This window comes from Rhineura floridana, chromosome 4, assembly GCF_030035675.1.
Source record: "Rhineura floridana isolate rRhiFlo1 chromosome 4, rRhiFlo1.hap2, whole genome shotgun sequence".
Taxonomy (NCBI): Eukaryota; Metazoa; Chordata; class Lepidosauria; order Squamata; family Rhineuridae; genus Rhineura; species Rhineura floridana.
This window is the reverse complement of record NC_084483.1, coordinates 172,532,751-172,554,378: the sequence shown is the minus strand read 5'-3', so window position 1 is coordinate 172,554,378 and position 21,628 is coordinate 172,532,751. Positions and strand designations below refer to the sequence as shown.

The following is a 21,628-nucleotide window of genomic DNA, read 5'->3' as shown; positions in this document are numbered from 1 at the left end:
GAGCCAAAATATGAGCTGAAATACACCGGAGAGTGGGATTTTAGCTGCACTCATGGTGCCATTTCCCTTTAAGTGTCTTAGGTCAGCCTGGATTGAATGGGGAAGTGATGAAAGAGTTAACAGATTGCTACATCATGTAACTAGTGACATTTAAATTGCCAGTGAATGGGCATAATATATATATATATATTTGTAGTGGAATGCGTAATGAAGATCTCTGTGTCTTCACAGCAGCTTGAATTAAGCTCAGAACCAGAAGCAGTGGAAGCTGGTGACTCCATGTCAGTGGGGCAGTGGAATCCACTCTGAGTTTTAGTCCAAACTTTCACTGAGCTGTCCAAGGACCCTTGGAAATGGAGTGGGATATGGCACATAGGGCTGCAGGGGGAGAGGGGAGTTGGTGGATATTGTTTCCCCTTACATGAAATGAAGAAACAATTTAGGATCCAAGCCTCCATTTTAAAGGGTCATGGCTCAGTGATAGAGCATTTGCTTTGCATGCAGAAGATCTCAGGTTCAATGCCTGGCAGGTAAGTCTGGGAAAGAGTCCTGGTCTGAAACTCTGGAATGCTGCTGACAGTAAGTGTAGACAATACAGGCATACCCTGCTTAACATCGCTTCACTTAACGTCACCTCGCTATAATGTACATGCTCCATACGTCCCCATACCCCGCTTAACGTTCGTGCACTTCGCAATAACGTACACTTTATTGGCATGACGCCACTGCCATCTAGTGGTGATTGCATGCAGTACAAGTGAAGACAATTGCTTCACTTAAAGTTTATTTTCGCTTAAAGTATACTCTCCGGTCCCATTGCGAACGTTAAAGCGGGGTATGCCTGTACTGAGTAGATGGACCAATGGTCTGATTTGTAAGCATCCTGTCCTCCTATCTAAAGCTTCCCCAAACTCTTCCTTGCCTGTCTGCAAGGAACAGTATCATTACTTGCCTACCTTTCAGTTATACAATAAAGGCTACAGCAACAAGGAAAAAAATATTCAACTTTAAAGGAAACAAACCCAAATTGTAGTAAAGTTGTTTTAAGCAAAGGAATTTGAATGGAAACATTTGGGCTAAAAAGATCATCAGGGGTTTGTTAGACAAAGACGTAACAACATGCCTGTATGTCTTGCACAAGTTTCACTTGTTGTTGTTGTTTAACTTTAAATGACACTATGGATAACACTTGTTTTGCTAAAAATGATTTAATACTTACGGCTGCTTTTGATACTCATGTGACCTGTGAAAGGCCCCATCGAGGAATACTTAGAAATCATGGCTATCTGGGCACCTTTGAGGAGAAACAAAAATGGGTATTAGTGAGAAATAGTGAGAACAACTATTTTGATAGTTTGTGGTCGTACAGTGGATATTATTCAAGAAAGCAGGACTGCCCAGTTTTTTATTTCTTTGCTTAATTTGCCTTTCAGGATAAAGGATCTGTTGGAGTTCATGCTGTGAGCCTTCCTACACACACACACACACACTCTATCTTATATCACAGAAAACACCAGCAATCTCCAGTGGTCTTCTTTCCAAGGAAACCAGAACCAAGGTTTGTGTTGGCACTCCTGAAACCTCTTACCCCTTGGAGACTGGGATGTGTGTATCACTGTTAAGGGCTTTTGGCATGATACTAAAATACATCATTCACAAATCAGATTCCAAGGCAGTTTTCAGAAGACACAAGTGCAGGTCGAGGTTATGATTAGTTGGCATTCGGAATGGTTGCATTGCTTCAGGGTGCTACAGGCCCCTTTCAGGATTATCAGGTTCAGGATTACAGAGAGATAAGCTGTGTTTGAGAAGTTATATTTCTTACTAAGTGCAGAGCTTAGAAGTAACCAGTTACAAGTAACAAATTACTTGTAATTTATTACTTTTTTGAGTAACGAGTGGGTAATTCATTACATTTTGCTGGTAATAGAACGAGTAGTAACTTCTTTTCTTTTGAGGAGTAATTGTAATGTTTCCAGCATTACTTTTCCGCATTACTTGGGGGGGGAGCAGAGGAAGTCTTCTGTGCCTCTGATTTGTGAATAAAAACCATGTGCTTCAAATTGGGCTTCTCTGCAGCCTTGTTCTTCCTTCATGATCTATGGGTGCTTAGGAGGTAACAAGGAGGTGGAGAGTGAGACGGGGTGGAGAAAACAATTGTTTAGAATTGACAGGAGTGGAAGGAGAAAAGAGCTGGAGGCAATATATATATACAAAAAAATATGTGTGTTGGGGTATCATCATTGCTGGGGGTGGGGTGAGGGGATGTGAGATTCTGTTATGCCATTCTGTTAATCTTATGGATAAAAATATATATACTACTACCCTCTCTGTGTGTGTGTTTATTTTTAATGTTCTTTTAGGCTACTTAGATGTGCAGCAGCCAAGGCCAGCATCTTGTAGGCAATTTGTTTTTAAAAGTAACTAAAATGTAATTGTAGCAGTTACTTTTGAGTAAAAGTAAACTAATCAGTTACTTTCAGAGCAATTATAACTGTAACGGTAATTACTACTTTTTGGAGGCCATGTAACTAACTCATTACTTTTTAAAAGTAATCTTCCAAGCTCTAAGTGCTATTTCCTGGAGGATCTGTTCATGTATAAATCCATGAAGACTGTCATATATTTCCCCCTCAAAAGAGTCTGGGGGAAATGAGAGGGCCGCTGTTATGCATTTGGTTCTGCTGTATCTTAAACTCCTCGTTTGGAATTTACTCTGTCAAAGCTGCAACTGAAGAGTTCAATGAGCTATTGCCCTCAGTAAGGTAAGATTGAAAACAGGAAAAGAGAGAGAGAAGATGCTACCATGGGGACTCAAGACATTTAATTAGCTCCCTGCCAGGGCTCTAAAATTTTACCTCCAACCACATTAATAAATTGTGAAGCAAGCAAGTGGCTTGATTGAAAATACAGCCATGGAATGTTAGAGAGGCCTCTAACCATTTGTTCAAATTCATATGTCTTTTCATTTTTTCCCCTTCTGAACTTTAACTATATGCTTAGATTCCATCAGTTCTTACATCCTCTAATAAAAGACCCTCAGGGTGTTGCATTCAGGCACGAGGGCCAAGCTACATTTTATGTTAATGACATGACTAGACATTGGTGGCCAATGGGAGAATGGCCACATTTAAGGGTAGTGGTGATGGCAATTTTTACAGACATCATGGCTGGAAGGAACGACTTAAACCTCTCATCATGGAACTACTACAAACTGACCTGGACCCTGTGTTGATCATCAGATGCCCTTCTTTGTGTGCCCCCTCCACAGGGGGCTCAGAAGGTGGCAACATGAAAATGGGTCTTTTCAGTGGTGGCTCCCCAGCTGTGGAATACTCTCCACAGGGGGGCACACCTGGTGCCTTCTATATTCATCTTTAAGGGCCAGTTAAAGACCTTCCTTTTTACTCAGGCCTCTTAGTTTTTTTAAATTATTTGTATTTTAAATTTTTATATTGTATTTTTAATTTGTTTTATATTGCATGTTTTTAAAGCTGTTTTAAATTATATATTTTTAAAGCTGTTGCAAGTCACCTAGAGATCATCTGTTATAAGGCGGCTAACCAATGAAATACAGTAAATAATAACAACAACCAATGCAACTGCTCCCATCTAGAATGGCCAGTTATGCATTGCCAAAAAGAAAAAAAGGACAAAAGAGGACACTATATGGTAATGTATGTGTATAGGCATACATTTAGAAATACTTGCTATAATCTCACCATGGGGGAGGAGGGACACCAGGTTGCTTGCGTGCTTGCTCAGTCTGCTGAACAGATGCTGCAACTGTTGATGGGCAACTTCAAGGTCCTCTCTCTCTTTTTATGGCTCCTTACCTTTCTACCAGATTTCAACTGGACAACCCTCAAGAAGATAATACTTTCAAATACAGGATTGTCTTTGGACAGCCCTTCAATATAGAGAGCTGCCTTCTGTAAAATAAGACACACGGCCACCCTACCACTGTACCCATACGGTGTTTTTTAAAAATGTGATTGTTAATCATGTCATTAAGGTAACACTTAGTTAGGGCCTGAATTCAATGTGCACTGTCTCCTTAAATAAAAACAAAATCTTGCTGGATCAAGCCAACGGCCTATCTAGTCCAGCATTCTATTTTCACAGTGGTCAGCTAGATGCCTATGGGAAGCAGAAGGAGCACTCAAGAAGGAGGAGCACACTGGTATTCAGAAGCATACTGCCTCTGACAGTGGAGATAAGAACATATCCATCATGGTTAATAGCCAACCTCCAAACTCTAGCTCCTTACTAAGGCCTAGGACAACCTTGGGGAAACAGTGTTTCTTGTTGTTGGGTGTTGTCCCACTATCTTTAACTATTGGTGATGCTGGTTGTGGCTGATGGGAGCTGGAGTCCAACAACATCTGGAAGGCCACAGGTTCCCCACCTCTTGCAAAGGAGAAACCTGCTGCAGGGCTGTCCAAAGATCCCTGCCAGAAAAGTTTTAAGCTGGTGCTTTATGTCCAAAAATGGCTTTCCTCCCTGAGCATGTTTTAGATGCATACTTAACTATTCTCCAATTTGTAATTTAATATTCTATTTTTATTTCTCACTGTTGAAAAATAACAACTGGCAATATAGCCAGCTGCCTAAAGCATTCATTTAATGCAGATGTGATCAAGTTGATGAACATATGGCACATAGGGTGGACAACTGATGGGGGGGCAGTCACAGCCTGGGCAATATTTGTGCCTTAGACAACCTTATCCATAGCAATCAGCAGGTGAAACTTTGCATGATACAGACTTAAGCACCATCAACTTCTAATATCTACAGCTTGCTGCTGTTAAGGGCACACAAGCTGGTAAAAAAAGAGTTGGCAACTCTTTGGCCAACTAGGCTTTGGCTGCAGTCCAGTACATTGCACCCAATGGAGCTTTCTTCTGAGTAGACATAGACTGCAACCTTAATGGATTGGATTGCAGCCTTAATGAGCTAGAAGCAAAGTTGCAGGAAGACTGTGTATGTAGGATAAAACTCTCCGGTGACACTTTCTTATTTTTAGACTTGATGCAGTAGGGTTGCCAAAAATATTGGCTATCATTGATATAATGTTTACATGCATTGTGAGGAACAAGGAAATAATGGCTGGGAAATCCTCTAAAATAAGTCTCAGCCACATTGCAGCTAATATGGTTTCGTTCTTTTAATTAACAATTATGAAACCATAGTAGAGGAAATGTGGTGTAAAATTGGGATGGCACCAGTTCTGGCAGGATCATAAAGAAAGTTCTGATACTTATCAAGAACAGAAGATCTTGTACTTTTGAAAGATATTCTGTAAGAACAGGCTTGACATCTACTGTACATGATAAGTATCCTAAGTTGTGTTATGGTTCCCTTAGAACTGGTTCCATCTATGGAAACATCTGGTTAATCTTCCTGAAGTACAATGAGAAGTGAGGTCTTTGTTGTTGTTGTTACCTTCTCATCCAGTGCCTGGTTCTTGTAGATATGTTTAAATGGGGCAGTTGCATGTGAACCCTCATGCCTCTTCTGCTTAGAGACAAAAGTAAAAATGCTTTCCCAGGAACAGGCATGTAACATCCACAAAAAAATGGAACACAAATGAAAACAGACAGTAGATGTATTAATGGAAAGTTAAAGTATATACAATTTACTTTGCTGGAGTCTAATACTAATACTAATACTAATACTAATACTAATACTAATACTAATACTAATACTAATACTAATACTAATACTAATACTAATACTAATGGAGCAGTATGATACCAAAATAATAAAGGCATTCACATCTTACTCTCAAGATATATAAAAAAGAAGCAAATGAAAAACATACAAAAATGAAGAAGGAATCAAGCAGTGGAATCAAGCAGTGGAAACTATTCCATGTTTCCAATACCTCCACCATTGTATTGCCAATCACCGCAAGAAATCTAGATGTACATCAAGGAGAGTAGAAATAACACATAAATGGCCTCTGTCCCCTAATTATTGCCCCTAAACCCCTGATTTATGGGGGTGCTAATTGCTTTTGTACTCTGTTACTGCTTAGAATTGGAGTCTGGGAGTCTGGGAAGCTCAAAATGCAGGCTCCCTGACAGAGTCACAGCATTTGGGAAGTTTCCCTATGCCTCTGTGCTCAAAACAACACAGGGTCTGGGGAGGTTTTGCCCAGTAACCAAAACAATGCAGTTTGTCCCACGCTTTTGCTCTGTCAGGTGGGTTTGTTTATAGTTTTCCCAAGCTTGAAGAGATGATAAACTAATTGGCTTATGAGTGTTCTCACTTGGCTAAAGTAAACAAGTTGCCTGATAATCATAACAAGTAAGCAACCTTGAGAATGCAGCTGCATTCTCAAGCCCAAGATATCACAAGGACAGGATCAGGAGACATCACCTGAGGGGAACCAGCTACCTGAATGATGGGCAGATAGTGGTCTAATAGGTGTAAGCTGCCCCCTCCCAGGGGGTCTTTGAACGATAAATACAGGACTCCTAGATCAGGGAGATTAAGCCTTCAGGGGGCTAACAAAGCCCCAAGATACCAGCAAGATACCATCACCAAGAAGACCAAGCTACAGCTTCTGTTGCGCCTGAGGCACAAGAGGAGTTAGCACAGGGAGGAGTCAGATGAGGACGAGGTCCCTGGGAGCGTTGAAGGAGGGGGGAGCACAGTCAGCCAGCAGACTTCCTCAGCCAGTCCCTCCATCGAGGCAGTTCCCGCTCCGCCTGCGAGCCCCCACCTGAGTTGTTGGGAAGCAACCCCTCATGTGAGTCAACCATGCCCCCACTGGAATCCCCGCCTGGCACTTCAAACGCTTCCTCACCAACCAGCTTCCAGCTCTCTGAAGTCAAGCCATCATCTAGGGAAGTCCCGCTATCAGATGGGCCGTTGGAGGCTCGCCCCCCTTACCCCGCATGAGACGTTGTGAGAAAAGGGACCTTGAGAGGGTGGAACTTCGGAGGAGCCGTCATTTACAGGTGAAGATCTTCCCTTCTTAACCAGGTGCCCGCCCAGGCTTCAGTGCCAATTCAACTCTACCCACATGCTGCAGAGACCACTTAAGTAGCTTAGCTAGGGAAAGTAGTGAGCAAGAGGAGACAGGTTGATGAAGCGTGCTGCTTTGGGTGTAACCATCACTCTAATAAAAAGAGAATTAAATCAAGCCTCACCTCCCTCTCGTGTCTCAGGCTCTGGGCAGGACAACTTCAAGTAAAGTTTCCAGCAAGAATCCACACTGCAGCTGTTTAAAGGCTTCCAACTGCAGGGTAAATGTAAGAGCAACTAAAGACACAGGAGGGGGACAGCAGAGATCCATTTGCCATTAGCTTCAGTTTAGTGCTTTATTACTTGCAAAGGGTAGCTGTTTGTAATTCCTGCTTTAATAAACTCTTCATTTCCCCGCAGCCAGCTGTGTTCATGATCTCTTTGAAATTCCGAAGTCTTATGCTTGGGGGAGGGGCTAAGCATTTGGCTTTACAGCCATAAGATAAACTAAAAATATTTATCCTGTCTGATTTCAGTTCAAATCAGGATATGCTCTCAAAACAACATAGAATTTGATCTTGAGCAAAACAGCTAAGTACCTACTAGGGTTGCCAGGCTCAGGGCCTGAGACTGATCCTTTCTCTTTAGGAGAAGAGAAAGTCAGTCAAGTGCAGGTGTTCTTGCAACACTATAATGGGAAAAATCACAAGGTGGAATTCTCCCTTCCCCCTGCACAACTCTTAAAGATACAGAAGACCTCTTGGAGGCAGGGCCTGGCAACCAAGAGTTTAAAAATCCTGGGAAAATAAAAAGGTATTGGAAAGATATCAGAGCGGGCACTAGGTGAATCTCTCTGAGGAAGTTTTGGAAACTACCTTATACTGAGGCAGACCAATGGTCCATCTAGCTTAGTACTGTCAACACTGTCTGCAGCAGCTTTCTGGAGTTTCAGGCAGGAATCCTTCTCAACCCTAACTGGAAATGCTTGGGATTGATCGTATCCTGAATCTTTCAGTGTTCAGCTTCATGGAATGGTCCCAGGTTCTAGTGTTATGAGAGGGAGAAAAAACATTGCCCTGTCCACTTTCTCCTCACTCTGCACAGTTATCGTGTTCCCTCTTACTCGCCTTTTCTCTAAACTGAAAATGTTGTTCATAGGGGAGTTGCTCCACCCCCTTGATCATTTTGCTTGCCTATTTCTGAACCTTTTCCAGCTTTGCAATATCCTTTTTTTCAAGTGAGATGACCAGACCTGTACTCGGTATTCTAAGTGTGGTTGCTCTATAGATTTCTATAACAGTGTGACGATATAAGCAGTTTTATTTTCCTAATGAGCCAGAATAAGTAATTTGCCTTTTTCATAGCTGCTGCAAGCTGGATTTCCATCTTCAGTGAGTATCTACTAAGACCCCAGTCACCTCCAGTTCAGATCCCATCAGCGTATATGTGAAATCAGGATTTGTTGCCACAGCCACCTCTGACCCTGGGGGACCATGTGGTTCACTGCCAGCACCACATATGTGTCTCATGAATAGACACAATATAAGACAGGTTGGGGGGTGACTGTATAATACAAATAAATGAAAATATATACAGTGTGCTGCTTACAACTGAGTGCTTGTACACATTGCAACCAATAATACACTACAGTCCTGTAACATCAGTGCATCTCTCTCTCACAGAGAGAGAGAGAGAGAGACAGAGAGACAGACTGGCTTAGGGAGCAAGGGTGGTGCAAGTCAAACTCTCTTTTAAAAGCTAGTTTTCCTTCTGCCAGGCTCAGGTTGGATCAGCCAACAGTAGCCCTGATCCTGAATGAGTTTGGAATAGTGCAATTATGCCGTGGCGTAATTATGCTGTCTTAATTTACCCCAGTGTAGTTTTGCTAAATTGCATAGTTTGCCCCGGTGTAATTACGCTGGCTTCCTATAGTTTGTGTTCCTCTGCAGAAGTGTCAAGAAAGACCACAACTGTGAAATGCTTCTTTAAATCAGTTGACAAAGATCAAACAGGCTAGTACTTATTAAAGCAATAATAATAATCTCAGATGTAAACTGTTCTTAGGGAAAGGGGGGAGATAACGCTGACTATAGCTCATAACAATAACTAACACTTAAAGCAAACACAAGATTAAATCAAAGGGAATAAATGAAAAAGGACCATAAGAATTGGTAAGAAAGAGTGATTAAATGGGGACTGGGTTACCAGGAACCTGGCCCAATATATAGGAACACACAAGCAAAAGAAAAGTCTCCAACTCCACCAGAACTCTTATAATGTTACTGCTCCTGAGAGATAACACTAGCAAACAGCAAGAAACTGGAGAGCAAAGGTAAATTTCATTTATTTCAACATCTCTTCCCCACAACGCTGGAATTGGAGAGTCCTGGTAAAATAATTCCTTCTGATTTTAAGCTAGACTTCTCAGTCACAGAGGAGCTCTCCCTCCCCATTCCACATACCCTGGCATTCTGCTTAGCTTTGATTTTAGCAGATGCTCATCTGCAATGTTTTTTTGATGGCTGAATCACTGAGGTGCCACAAAGTGCTGTGGAGATCCCTGCTTTGATTCAGGGTGCCTCAGAATGCCCTGAAATCTCTCCAGAATGTTCCACTTAGGGTAAAGTGTATATAACAATGCATACATTAGTTTAAAAAAACACAAAATGCTTATATTAGGGAAAGTTGCGTTTCAAAAATGTGTAAATTAGGGGGGAAAGGAAAAATAGAAATGTGTATATTAGGAGAATATTGCACTAAACTGCTGATGAATTTTCATGAGGATTTTTTAAAAAATGCAGATTTCAAAGGATGGCTGTGAGTCACATATTGGTTTGAAAAGTTCATATTACGTAGGATTTCTCCACCATCCCTATGCCCACCCCCTTTTTGTATGTAAACCCTTTCAAAATTCAGCTGAATGTTCTCAAGTAAGAACTTTGGCCCAGCACTAATGGAAAAGCCAACAGTTTCCATGCTTTTCAGAACTTGTTCATGGTGTTAATCCATCTGCTAGCACTATTAGCCTTATGGAAACCTTGCATGCTTCTACATTTCTCTGCCAGATATTACTACTTTTGCCTGACCTTTCTGGAAAGTAACAGGCAGTAGTGTTACTGCTGCACACAGCTGTTTCCCTTCAGTTATCTATTCTCTTTCTAAATAGATATGTCTATACATTCTCAGTCAAACCTCACGTTGTGATTCAAGGTTGACTGGTACTTGGATGCATTTGCTACTTTAAAAGCTACAAACACTTATTGGTGAATTGAGTTGATTAACCGATTAATAGACTGATCGTAGCTTAAAAATAGACCAGCAATTAATCAAAGCCAGGTAGCTATTCTGCTACCATTAGCAGCACATAGATTAAGTGGAAAAAACATCCCTCAGTTAAACATCCCCATAGCTAAGAAAAAAAGCATATTTAAACACTAAAAAGAAAATATACACATGTTATATTTTCACACTTCCAGCTGTCATGTTTGTTCAGTATGTCCTTTCTTAAATATGCAGATCATATGGTTTCTTCTGTTTTCCCTAGAGGCAATACACAGGTGCTATTTCTGTGATGGACAGTAAAAGATGATTTCTGAAGTTTGCATCTCATTGCTTTTTGACATGTATATTACCCTAATCTGAAGCTACGACTTTTATTTTTCATGGGTTTTTTTAACCACTGAATTTCTGTGTTTTCTGTCCTGGAGATGATTTCTATTTAAGAGCTATTGCTGTATATGACCATTGCGTGGGCAAAACATTTCATCTTCGGGTCAGACAACACGTGACATTAATCACATCATGTGCCGATGAGTGCAGGATTTTTCTGGCAGAAACTGCCAATGTAGACACCTGAACTGGATTAAGACCCTGGCGAAAGGGGATAGGAGGGTTTTAGCCCTTTGCCTCCTATTGCAGGACCAGTTTAGAGCCCTTACACCTGAATTTGTATGGGGGGGATTCCCATTTGCTCCAGTGGGAGCTTTTACCTCCATGCATATTGCAGGTATGGAGGTCTTTGATATAATGCCACATGCATTTATCTATTTATTGGCCACCTTTCAAGGGCAAACCCTCTCAAGGCAGCTTCTAACATATGATATTTAATCAATATAAATTTAAAACCATAAAACATCATACAAACACAATTGATAAAAACAAGAACCAATGATAATACAGCATTCAACCCTGGAACAAACACCACACTGCTATTGTCAAACAGTTTGTTCCATCAGTGACATATTGACATGAATGGGAACAGCAAAAAGAAAAAAGAAAGACATAGCAAAACATATGTTGTCTGTCTAGGCCTGAAGCCCTCCCCCACAACCGCTGGAGGGAAATTCTTGTGTTAACTCCACATTTGAAAAAAAAGAGCTAGTGTGGGGTAGTGGTTAGAGTGTCAGACTGTGTCCTGGGAGATGAGGGTTCCCCACTTGGCTATGAAGCTCACTGGGTGACCTTGGATCAGTCCCTGTCTTTCAGCCTAACCTACCTCACAGGGTTGTTATCAGGATAAAACTGGAATGGGGGAGAATCATATCTGTACGCCACTGTGAGCTCCTTGGAGGAAAGGTGACATATAAATAAATGGAGTTACACATGGTGACACCCTCCCCTCGGATTGCCACATGGCGGGGAGTTGTGCAATGAGATGTTCTGCAGAAATTACTCTTGAAAAAATGGAGCCGTCTGTGGGTCCGAAGGTGGCAAACTTAGATACTTGCCGCTTTCACAGACTGGCACAAAATTATTTGCAGAACTGGGAACACAATGTTCCCCTTTAATATAATTAAAGTGGGTATCTTGTGCCAACCTCAAAGCATAATAATGCAAACCATCCAAATTTTATATTGTGTTGGTACAGACATTTGAGCAATTTCAGGGAATTGGGAGTGGGGGAGGGAAAGTGTGGGTGGCTTTCTTGGGGGAGAGGAGGCTGGGTAGGCACCTGAAGTGCCTGATGACACCTCTCAGCTGTCTGGTCAACAAGGAAACCAGCAAAGATTAGCTTCATGGATCAGCAGTATTCACTTTTCTCCACTATTAACACCTGAGGTTTCCACTAATTGTTTCCCCACCATCACTACTACCACAGGTTTCAGTACATGAGGGTGAAGATTTTAATTGCAGCACTGCCATTCCAATATTGTGTTAATGAGCCTTGGGCACATAAACATCTGCAGTGAGTGCTGTTTAATGAAGGGCTGTGGAGCTCCTTTCATTTTATTAAGCAATGAGACACAGGCATTCTATTGCCCTATGGGCTGATGCTCAATAAAGCCCCTGCATGTCAAGGCCTGTCGCAAATAGACTGCCCATAAGATTCTAAATCACAGCTGTTGTGCTGGTGTGGCCAGTCGCAGGGATTGTTGTCTAAAGGTCTGCTGTATCTCTAGATATAGCCAATTGCATCTGAGCCTCAATGCTTCCCAGCAGCAGGCAAACCGAGTCTGATTTCTGCAAAGATAACGGCCTCTGTGTGTGTGTAGCAACTGAAGTCAGACAGAAGTCACAAAGGAAATGGTTGTAGAGGAGGAGAGAACAGAAGTAACTCTTCCTGTGATTCTGGTTCAATAACTAGACAACAGAGAACTTGTATCCCATTTTTTTTTAGTTGTTTTGGATCTTGCCCACTAGATTGTTGTGCTTGCTATATGTTAATATTGCTAGGCATTCAGTACTACTAATTACACAATGTCCTGCCTTGGCAGCAGGTTTGGCCATCAGAAATGCAAATGTTCCAAATAATTCTGGGCCATTTTTATCAACAGGTAGGCAAAATAGCTCATGGAAACATAGTTGCTACATTTCCCTGTGTCTGCTAATTGGAAAAGTCTATTACTCTATTCTGCTAGTCAGGCGTAACAACATTATGTTATTCTGCCAGTGAGGCATAACAATTAAGAGTGTTGGACTAGGACATGGGAGGCCAGGGTTCAAATTCCCACTAAGCCATGAAGCTTAGTGACACCAAAACCAGCACCTTGAACTTAGCCCAGTAGCTAAAAGGCAGCCAGTGATAGAGGTCTATAAAACTATGCATGGTGTGGGAAAGGTGGATGAAAGAAAGGTTTATTTCTCTCATAATACTATAACCCAGGATCATCCAATGAAGCTGAATTTTGGAAGATTCAGGACAGACAAAAGGATATACCACGGAATTTACTCCCACATGATATAGTGATGGTCACCAGTGTGAATGGCTTTAAAAGGTGATTAGACAAATTCATGGAGGCTACTAGCCATGATGGCTATGTATATCATCTAGAGTTGGAGACAGGATGCCTCTGAATAGGAGTTGCCGGGATTCACAAATGGGGAGAGGGCTGGTGCACACAGGACTTGGTCGCAGGCTTCCCATAGTTATCTGGTTGGCCATCTTAATAACAGAGTGCTGGACTAGATGGGCCTTTGGTCCATCTATGACCCAAGCAGGACTCTTTTTATGTTCTTATTTATTCATAAAAATATTTCTATACTGCAAATGCATTAAAAATAGCAGAGTGGTTCACAACAGTTCTTAACCCTGGAGTGAGAGACTGGGCCCAGAGAACAGTGTCAGATATAATTCCATCTCTGAAGCTCAGTACTTGGATGACAGACTGTGTGATAATCCTATGTTCAGTTCTCTCTGAGCTCTTTAGCATATTCTCCAACATTGCACAGATGAAAATTGGAACACTCTTAAGCACATACAATACTTCTATTCTTTCACCAAGAATCACTGCCTACACACTCCTTCTTCCACGATCGCACATCACAGAAGGTTCTTCTCTGTGTACTGTTATGTTGTATTCATTCACTCTGCACAGCCTGTTCTGTAGTGGCATCTGAAACGGGGTATGTTTGTAAAATGACCATTAACAGTTTAATTTTTTTACCTTAAGAACTGTTTAACAGAGTGATAAATTCCATAACATATCTGGCTGGATTTACCATAAAATAGTTGCAACTCATGCACACTGGATAACATTTGCTTCTCAGTGGCGAGCAACAAGGAGGGAAGCAGTGGACTGATATTTTATATCCAGGCATATGCATTTACAGGGATGTGTGGTTGGTTAAATTGTTAGAATAACAGATTTTAAAAACTAAAAATTTACTAAAACTAATTTACTAAAAAAACAGAAGTAAATTTATTAGGCAAGTTTTCTAAATGTTTTCTAATACATGTGCTTACAAAAAAGTGCAGAAGGAAGACACTCTCTTAAAAGAGGCATTCTCCTTTCTCTTTCACACAGGTGGAAAGCCCCATCTAAGATGTGTGCATGCTCTAAATATAAAATATGGTTTTTGCTTTTGGAAAGTTTGGGTTAGCCAGATTGATGTGAATTGAATCAGTAGATTACTCAACTAAAACGCATGAAATTAGTTGGTTAGAATGTCTTACCCCCTCTAGGATGCACACCTTAACATGGTGAGGGAGTTTGAGAGTGCTGAAGAAGCTAAGAGCAATGCCACCAGGAAGCTAGACTCCTAGCAGGGGCACCCAAGGTGGAATGGTCAAAGCTGAAACACCAGACTAAGATGCATCCAAACTCAGAGGAAGGCAATGGTAAACCACCTCTGAATATCTCTTATCACGAAAACCCTATGAACAGAGTATCCAAAATGCAACATGAGATAGTGCTGGAAGATGAGACCCCCAGGTTAGAAGGCACTCACTGAGCTACTGGGGAAGAACAAAGGACAAGTATGAGTAGGGCTGTGACTAATGACGCAGCTGGGTCAAAGCCGAAAGGAAGCCCAGAGGCTGATGTGCACAGATGCAAAAGGAGAGTCTGGAGTTATACGACGCACACAATAGAAAGATGGAATGTGAGAAGCATGAACCAGGGAAAGTTAGAAATTGTCAAGCAAGAAATGGAACGCATCAACATTACAATACTTGGTGTGAACGAACTAAAATGGACGGGAATGGGACATTTTCAATCAGGCAACTACAAAATATTTATGCAGGAAATGAGAAATTAAGAAGAAATGGGGTTTTAATAGGGAGAAGTGATGAAGCGAGAGCAATTAGGAGCTACAAGGCAAGGTCTGAGTGAGATATCAATGAGATTAAACGGGAAACCTATCAACATAACCATCATCCAAGTCTATGCTCCAACGGAAAACGCAGAAGAAGAGGAATTGGAGAGATTTTATGCAGAAGTACAGGAGGAAATGTATCACACGCCAAAACAAGATGTGCTGATAATCATGGGGGATTAGAATGCAAAAGTAGGGAACAGAGAAGAATTAGGAATTGTGGGGAAATGGGGCTTAGGAGACAGAAATGAAGCAGGAGAAAGACTTACTGCATTCTGTGAAGCCAATAATTTGTTTCTCGCGAACACATTTTTTGAACAACCGAAAAGTCAAATGTACACATGGCCATCAGCAAATGGTCAATATAGGAATCAAATTGATTATATAATTGGTAGCGGAAGATGGAGAAGTTCCATACTTTCTGTGAAAACAAGACCAGGAGCAGACTGCGGGCGTATCGAAAATCAGAACTGGTTGTATCAAAAATCAGAGTAAAGCTAAAGAAGAAGAACAAAGCAATCATAATGCCAAAATACAATTTAAATAACATCCCAGAAGCATATAAAGATCAAATAAGGAACAGGTTTGAGGATTTAAACTTAGTTGACAGAGAACCAGAAGAACTATGGAATGAAGTCAGAGACTTTATCAGGGAAGAATGCAAAAAGACAATAGCTCTAGTTAAAAAGAGAGAAAGACCTCAGCGGATGACTGAAGAAACTCTTCAAATGGTTAAAGAGAGAAGGAAAGCAAAAGCAAAAGGAGATAGAAACACAGTCAGAACCCTAAATGCAACAATACAGCGACTAGTACGTAGGGACAAAGAGAACTATTACAATAGTTACTGTATAGAAATAGAAAACAAAAAGGGTAGAACAAGAGCCCTGTTCCAAAAGATTAGAGAAATGAAAGGGAAATTTAAACCAACGGTAGGGATGTTGAATAATCAACAGGAGAACACACTCACTGACTGAGATGAAATAAAAGGAAGATGGAAGCAATACACTGAAGAACCATATAAAAGAGATGCCAGGATGACATATTCATTCACGGAGGAACCGTATGATGAAGAACCAGAAATTTTAGAATGTGGGGTGAAAGCTGCTCTTAAAATACTTGGAAGAAACAAATCACCAGGAACAGACGGCATACCAATAGAGCTGCTACAAGCTACTGAGACTGAATCTGTCCAAATTTTGAAAAAAATCTGTCAAGAAATATGGAAAACTAAACAATGGCCCACAGACTGGAAGTGTTCCATATACATCCAGATTCCAAAGAAAGGGGATCCCAGGGAATGCAGTAATTATCGAACTATTGCTTTAATATCCCATGCAAGTAAAGTAATGCTCAAGATTCTACAACAAAGGCTCTTACCATATATGGAGTGAGAAATGTCAGACGTCCAAGCTGGATTTAGAAAGGGAAGAGGCACCAGAGATCAGATTGCAAACATATGTTGGATAATGGAACGGACCAAGGAATCTCAGAAGAAAATCACCCTGTGCTTTATAGATTACAGCAAAGTCTTTGCCTGTGTAGATCATGAAAAACTATGGAATGCTTTAAAAAAAATGGGGGTGCCACAGCATCTGATTGTCCTGATGCGCAACCTATACTCTGGACAAGAGGGTACTGTAAGGACAGAATATGGAGAAACTGATTGGTTTCCCATCGGAAAGGGTGTGAGACAGGGGTGTATTTTATCACCCTATTTGTTTAATCTACCTGCAGAACATATCATACGGAAAGCGAGACTGGACCAAGATGAAGGAGGTGTGAAAATTGGAGGGAGAAATCTCAATAATTTAAGATATGCAGACGATACCATACTACTAGCAGAAACCAGTAATGATTTGAAACAAATGCTGATGAAAGTTAAAGAGGAAAGCACAAAAGCAGGACTACAGCTGAACATCAAAAAGACTAAAGTAATGACAGCAGAAGATTTATGCAACTTTACAGTTGACAATGAGGACATTGAACTTGTCAAGGATTATCAATACCTCGGCACAGTCATTAACCACAATGGAGACAATAGTCAAGAAATCAGAAGAAGGCTAGGGCTGGGGAGTGCAGCTGTGAGAGAACTAGAAAAGGTCCTCAAATGCAAAGATGTATCACTGAACACTAAAGTCAGGATCATTCAGACCATGGTATTCCTGATCTCTATGTATGGATGTGAAAGTTGGACAGTGAAAAAAGCAGATAAGAGAAAAATCAACTCATTTGAAATGTGGTGTTGGAGAAGAGCTTTGCGGATACCATGGACTGCAAAAAAGACAAATAATTGGGTGTTAGAACAAATTAAACCAGAACTATCACCAGAAGCTAAAATGATGAAACTGAGGTTATCATACTTTGGACACATAATGAGAAGACATGATTCATTAGAAAAGATAATAATGCTGGGAAAAACAGGAGGGAGTAGAAAAAGAGGAAGGCCAAACAAGAGATTGATTGATTTCATAAAGGAAGCCACAGACCTGAATTTACAAGATCTGAACAGTGTGGTTCAGGACAGATGCTCTTGGAGGTCGCTAATTCATAGGGTCGCCATAAGTCGTAGTCGACTTGAAGGCACATAACAACAAAATGTCTTAAATCTATGTTGGGTTTCTCTACCTTCACTTACATTTTTTTCTGCTGCCCAGAGGATTTTATAGGGTGACATGCAAATGTCATAAATCAGTTGATATTTTAGGGGTGGCTTATGCGAACCTTGGGCTTCCCCCAAGCTTGCTGATACCTCTGCCTTGTATGTAGAAGGTTTATATCATATGCATACTAGAGTCAACATGTACTCCTCCCCCACTTTGCCCCCACTCAGAGATTTATTATAGTAATCCAGGGGAAGGAAATCCAAGTCTGAAGAACAGCAATTCTAGCAATTCACTGTTTAAAGGCATTTCCCAAATCTCTCTGAAATACAGTCAGTGCAGTTAGGTTGACTTAATACTTGACTTCCTGGTATTACTGGTATGTGTGTGTGTGTTTAGATGGCAATGTGCATTTCTTCAAAATGTGGTATATTAGCTCAGCTGCATTGGAGGATGAGTACCCTCCTGCCCATTCTGCTGAGTGGGGCCCTGGATTTCAGCCCCGAAGTCTTACCCTGGTACTACTGAAGACAGTGATTTACCAGGGATAGACCAAGTCCCAGAAAACAGGGTTGTATTGCTGGAAAACGGTGACCATTGAGACAAGTGAGGAAGGCTAGAATCTATATGCAAATTGTGGGGAGGGGTGTGTGTAGGATGCAGGGAGACCAGGCTCTCCTTCTGAATTTTGTGAGATGAACAACCCCACTTTTCCATGCTTCTGGTTTCCTCAGTTCTCCTGTTCTTTTAATGAGCTACTCCAAAGAATGGAAACAGAACAGAGAGGGAAGGAACATCTGCTTCAATTAGAGCTTTTAAAAACAAGATTCTCACTCCCTCTCATTCCTTACCGAACAGACTTCTAGTAAAGAGGGAAATAGGGAGGAAAGAATGGAACAAGCCCAGATTCTTTCTTACCCTCTGCAGCTGCTGAAATGGCTAACACGGTCTGGTTCCAGGCGCAAGGGAAGGCAATCTAGTTTCTCAGCGTTTTCTCAGGAAGTCTGCAAAGGCTATAGGAAGGTGTTAGCGATCAAGTGTGATTATTCCCATAACAACAGGAACCACAAACCTGTCACCCTGGGAGCAATGAACAGTTCAGGGCAAACAGGATTCTGCCTGGAAACCACACAGCTTGGGTCATCTGGGGCCAGGCAGGCTTCTACTATGAAGTCCTTTTGAGTACATGTGGGGTTGTTTTCTCCAGAGAGAAAGCGCAAAAACGCATTTGTGGGGAAATAGCGACTTTCTGAAATTATTCACCTTTGGGGAAAGATGATGGTAAGGGAAGTAAAACCAATCCTAGACAAAATTATGTCACAACACCACTGTGTATGAAATAAATAAATCTGTACCACGTTTCTTCATATCCCCCTTTTTGGACCTTGCCAAGAATTCCTCCCCCCCCCCCTTACAGGTTCCTGAAATCTGATTATTCTCTGGTCCTGGTATAGCCATATTTGTCTTTTACAAGTTCCCATGAAACAGAGATGTCAAAGAAAGTATCATTGCAACATCTGTGAAAAGTGGCTGCTGATTGCATCATTGGTGTTGACACCAGTGGTATAGCAGACACTCTGCTTGTGTGGAGGAGGAATGCAATTCCAGCACATTTTTTCAGAGCAGGAGGGATAATATCATCTATTTGAGTGCAAGTGTAATTGACAGACATTCCTTGTTCAGGCAAGTGAATGAGGTGATAATGAGGATTTCACCTTTGTGACAGGTGAGTGCAGAGTAACTCAAAGAACAGGGGAAATAATCCAGCAGGGGCTTGAGACTTCTTTTCTTTGATGGAGGTACTACTTCAGGCTAGCCATTCAGACTGGAACACTTCTGTGGAAGACTATTTGCATTTCTGATTAAAATGTAAAGATTGGCTGAGGATCTTTTGTTAGAAGCTGAATTATACAGCCATGAGAGTGGCTGTATACTATAGCCAGCGGAGATTTTTCACATTCTGCAATGTTAAATTGAAAATGCCACCTTCCCATTCTGATGCTTCCCATAAGCTCATTTCAAAATAAAACCTTATAAAACTTATGGTCCTGAACTCAGAAATGCTTGCTTAACAACCCTCTACATTGTCATGGTGATACACAAAATGGTCAGAGAGAATAGAGAGTTCAAAGTCTAAAAAGAGAGAAAAACCCCAGATCCCTTTTGGACTTTTTTCTGTTGGAGTTTTCATAATCCGTTGAAATTCATTAAAAATCAGTCTTGTTCACAGAGTACCTGTAATCCTATTACTGACCTTGTCCCACACTCTGACCTTCATCTTCTTCAGTTTAAAAGTTAAAAAAAAATTTTGCATTGAACTGAATGATAGTGTCAGGCATGCTCAGTAAGAACTCATCGGGAAGCCCGGAGGGTGGTTACGAGATCTAGGGACTTTTCTGTGGTGGCCCCTGAGTTGTGGAACAGCCTCCCCGAAGAGGTACGCCTGGTGCCTACACTTCCATCTTTTCGGTGCCAGGTAAAGACCTTTTTATGCTCCCAGGCATTTTAATCTTCTTAATCTTTTTTAACCTTTTAATCAGTATTTTTAATTTTTGTAGTATTTATTTTGTTTTTGCTGTGCTTTTTGTTGTTTGTTTGTATATGTTTTTGTATTTTTATTATGATATATTGTATTTTATCTTGTTTGTTCACCGCCCTGAGAGCTATTTTGCTAAGGGCGGTATATAAATTGAAATAATAAATAAATAAATAAACTCACTGTCAGTGTTCTAAAAGCCAGACTCACAGCTGCTTGGCTAATCAGGAGGCCACGCCCACACCAGACTTTGATTTCTCGTGAGACAGTCATGGCTTCCCTCAGAGAATTCTGGGAAGTGTAGACTCCTGTTCCACTGAGAGAGCTCCAGTGGCCAGAGTGGTTTAATGGTCAGCCACTCCAACTGCAGGTCTGTGAGGGGAACAGGGCGTCTCCTAGCAGCTCTCAGCACCCTTCACTAACTACACTTCCCAGGATTCTTTGAGAGAAGCCATGACTGTCCAAAGTGAAATAAAGGCCTGGTGTGGATGTGGCCAGGGAAAGCTCTGGTTTAAATTTGTGTGGCAGGCTACATGTGCCTGCTGTAGAATAAAACGGTGGGGGAAATGCTGAAAAGCAATGATACTGTTCACAATATTTTCCTTTTGGAAAGGAAAGGGGCTTCCCCTCTGCCCAGTGCCCATTCACCCAATCTCCTCCCCTCCCCCTCCCTGCCCCCCTGGGTTAGTGTTGGACTATGACCTGGGAGACCAGGGTTTAGAACATAAGAACATAAGAAGAGCCTGCTGGATCAGGCCAGTGGCCCATCTAGTCCAGTATCCTGTTCTCACAGTGGCCAACCAGGTGCCTGGGGGAAGCCCGCAAGCAGGACCCGAGTGCAAGAACACTCTCCCCTCCTGAGGCTTCCGGCAACTGGTTTTCAGAAGCATGCTGCCTCTGACTAGGGTGGCACAGCACAGCCATCATGGCTAGTAGCCATTGATAGCCCTGTCCTCCATGAATTTGTCTAATCTTCTTTTAAAGCCATCCAAGCTGGTGGCCATTACTGCATCTTGTGGGAGCAAATTCCATAGTTTAACTATGCGCTGAGTAAAGAAGTACTTCCTTTTGTCTGTCCTGAATCTTCCAACATTCAGCTTCTTTGAATGTCCACGAGTTCTAGTATTATGAGAGAGGGAGAAGAACTTTCCTCTATCCACTTTCTCAATGCCATGCATAATTTTATACACTTCTATCATGTCTCCTCTGACCCGCCTTTTCTCTAAACTAAAAAGCCCCAAATGCTGCAACCTTTCCTCGTAAGGGAGTCGCTCCATCCCCTTGATCATTCTGGTTGCCCTCTTCTGAACCTTTTCCAACTCTATAATATCCTTTTTGAGATGAGGCAACCAGAACTGTACACAGTATTCCAAATGCGGCCGCACCATAGATTTATACAATGGCATTATGATATCGGCTGTTTTATTTTCAATACCTTTCCTAATTATCGCTAGCATGGAATTTGCCTTTTTCACAGCTGCCG

At 41.5% G+C, this 21,628-nt stretch overlaps 1 protein-coding gene across 1 annotated transcript in view; it reads right to left on the bottom strand.

Moving 5' to 3' along the window:
* Positions 1 to 18,599, bottom strand: part of LOC133384497 (spermatogenesis-associated protein 7 homolog) — a 102,068-nt gene extending 83,469 nt beyond the window's left edge. Inside the window, exons 1-2 of the mRNA XM_061626443.1 lie at positions 18,528 to 18,599; positions 1,220 to 1,294 (exon numbers count right to left, since the gene is read on the bottom strand). Coding sequence (XP_061482427.1) covers positions 1,220 to 1,280 — 61 coding nt within the window. The 5' untranslated portion in view covers positions 1,281 to 1,294; positions 18,528 to 18,599. The remainder of the gene's footprint in view (positions 1 to 1,219; positions 1,295 to 18,527) is intronic.
* Between the last annotated feature and the right edge of the window lie 3,029 nt (positions 18,600 to 21,628).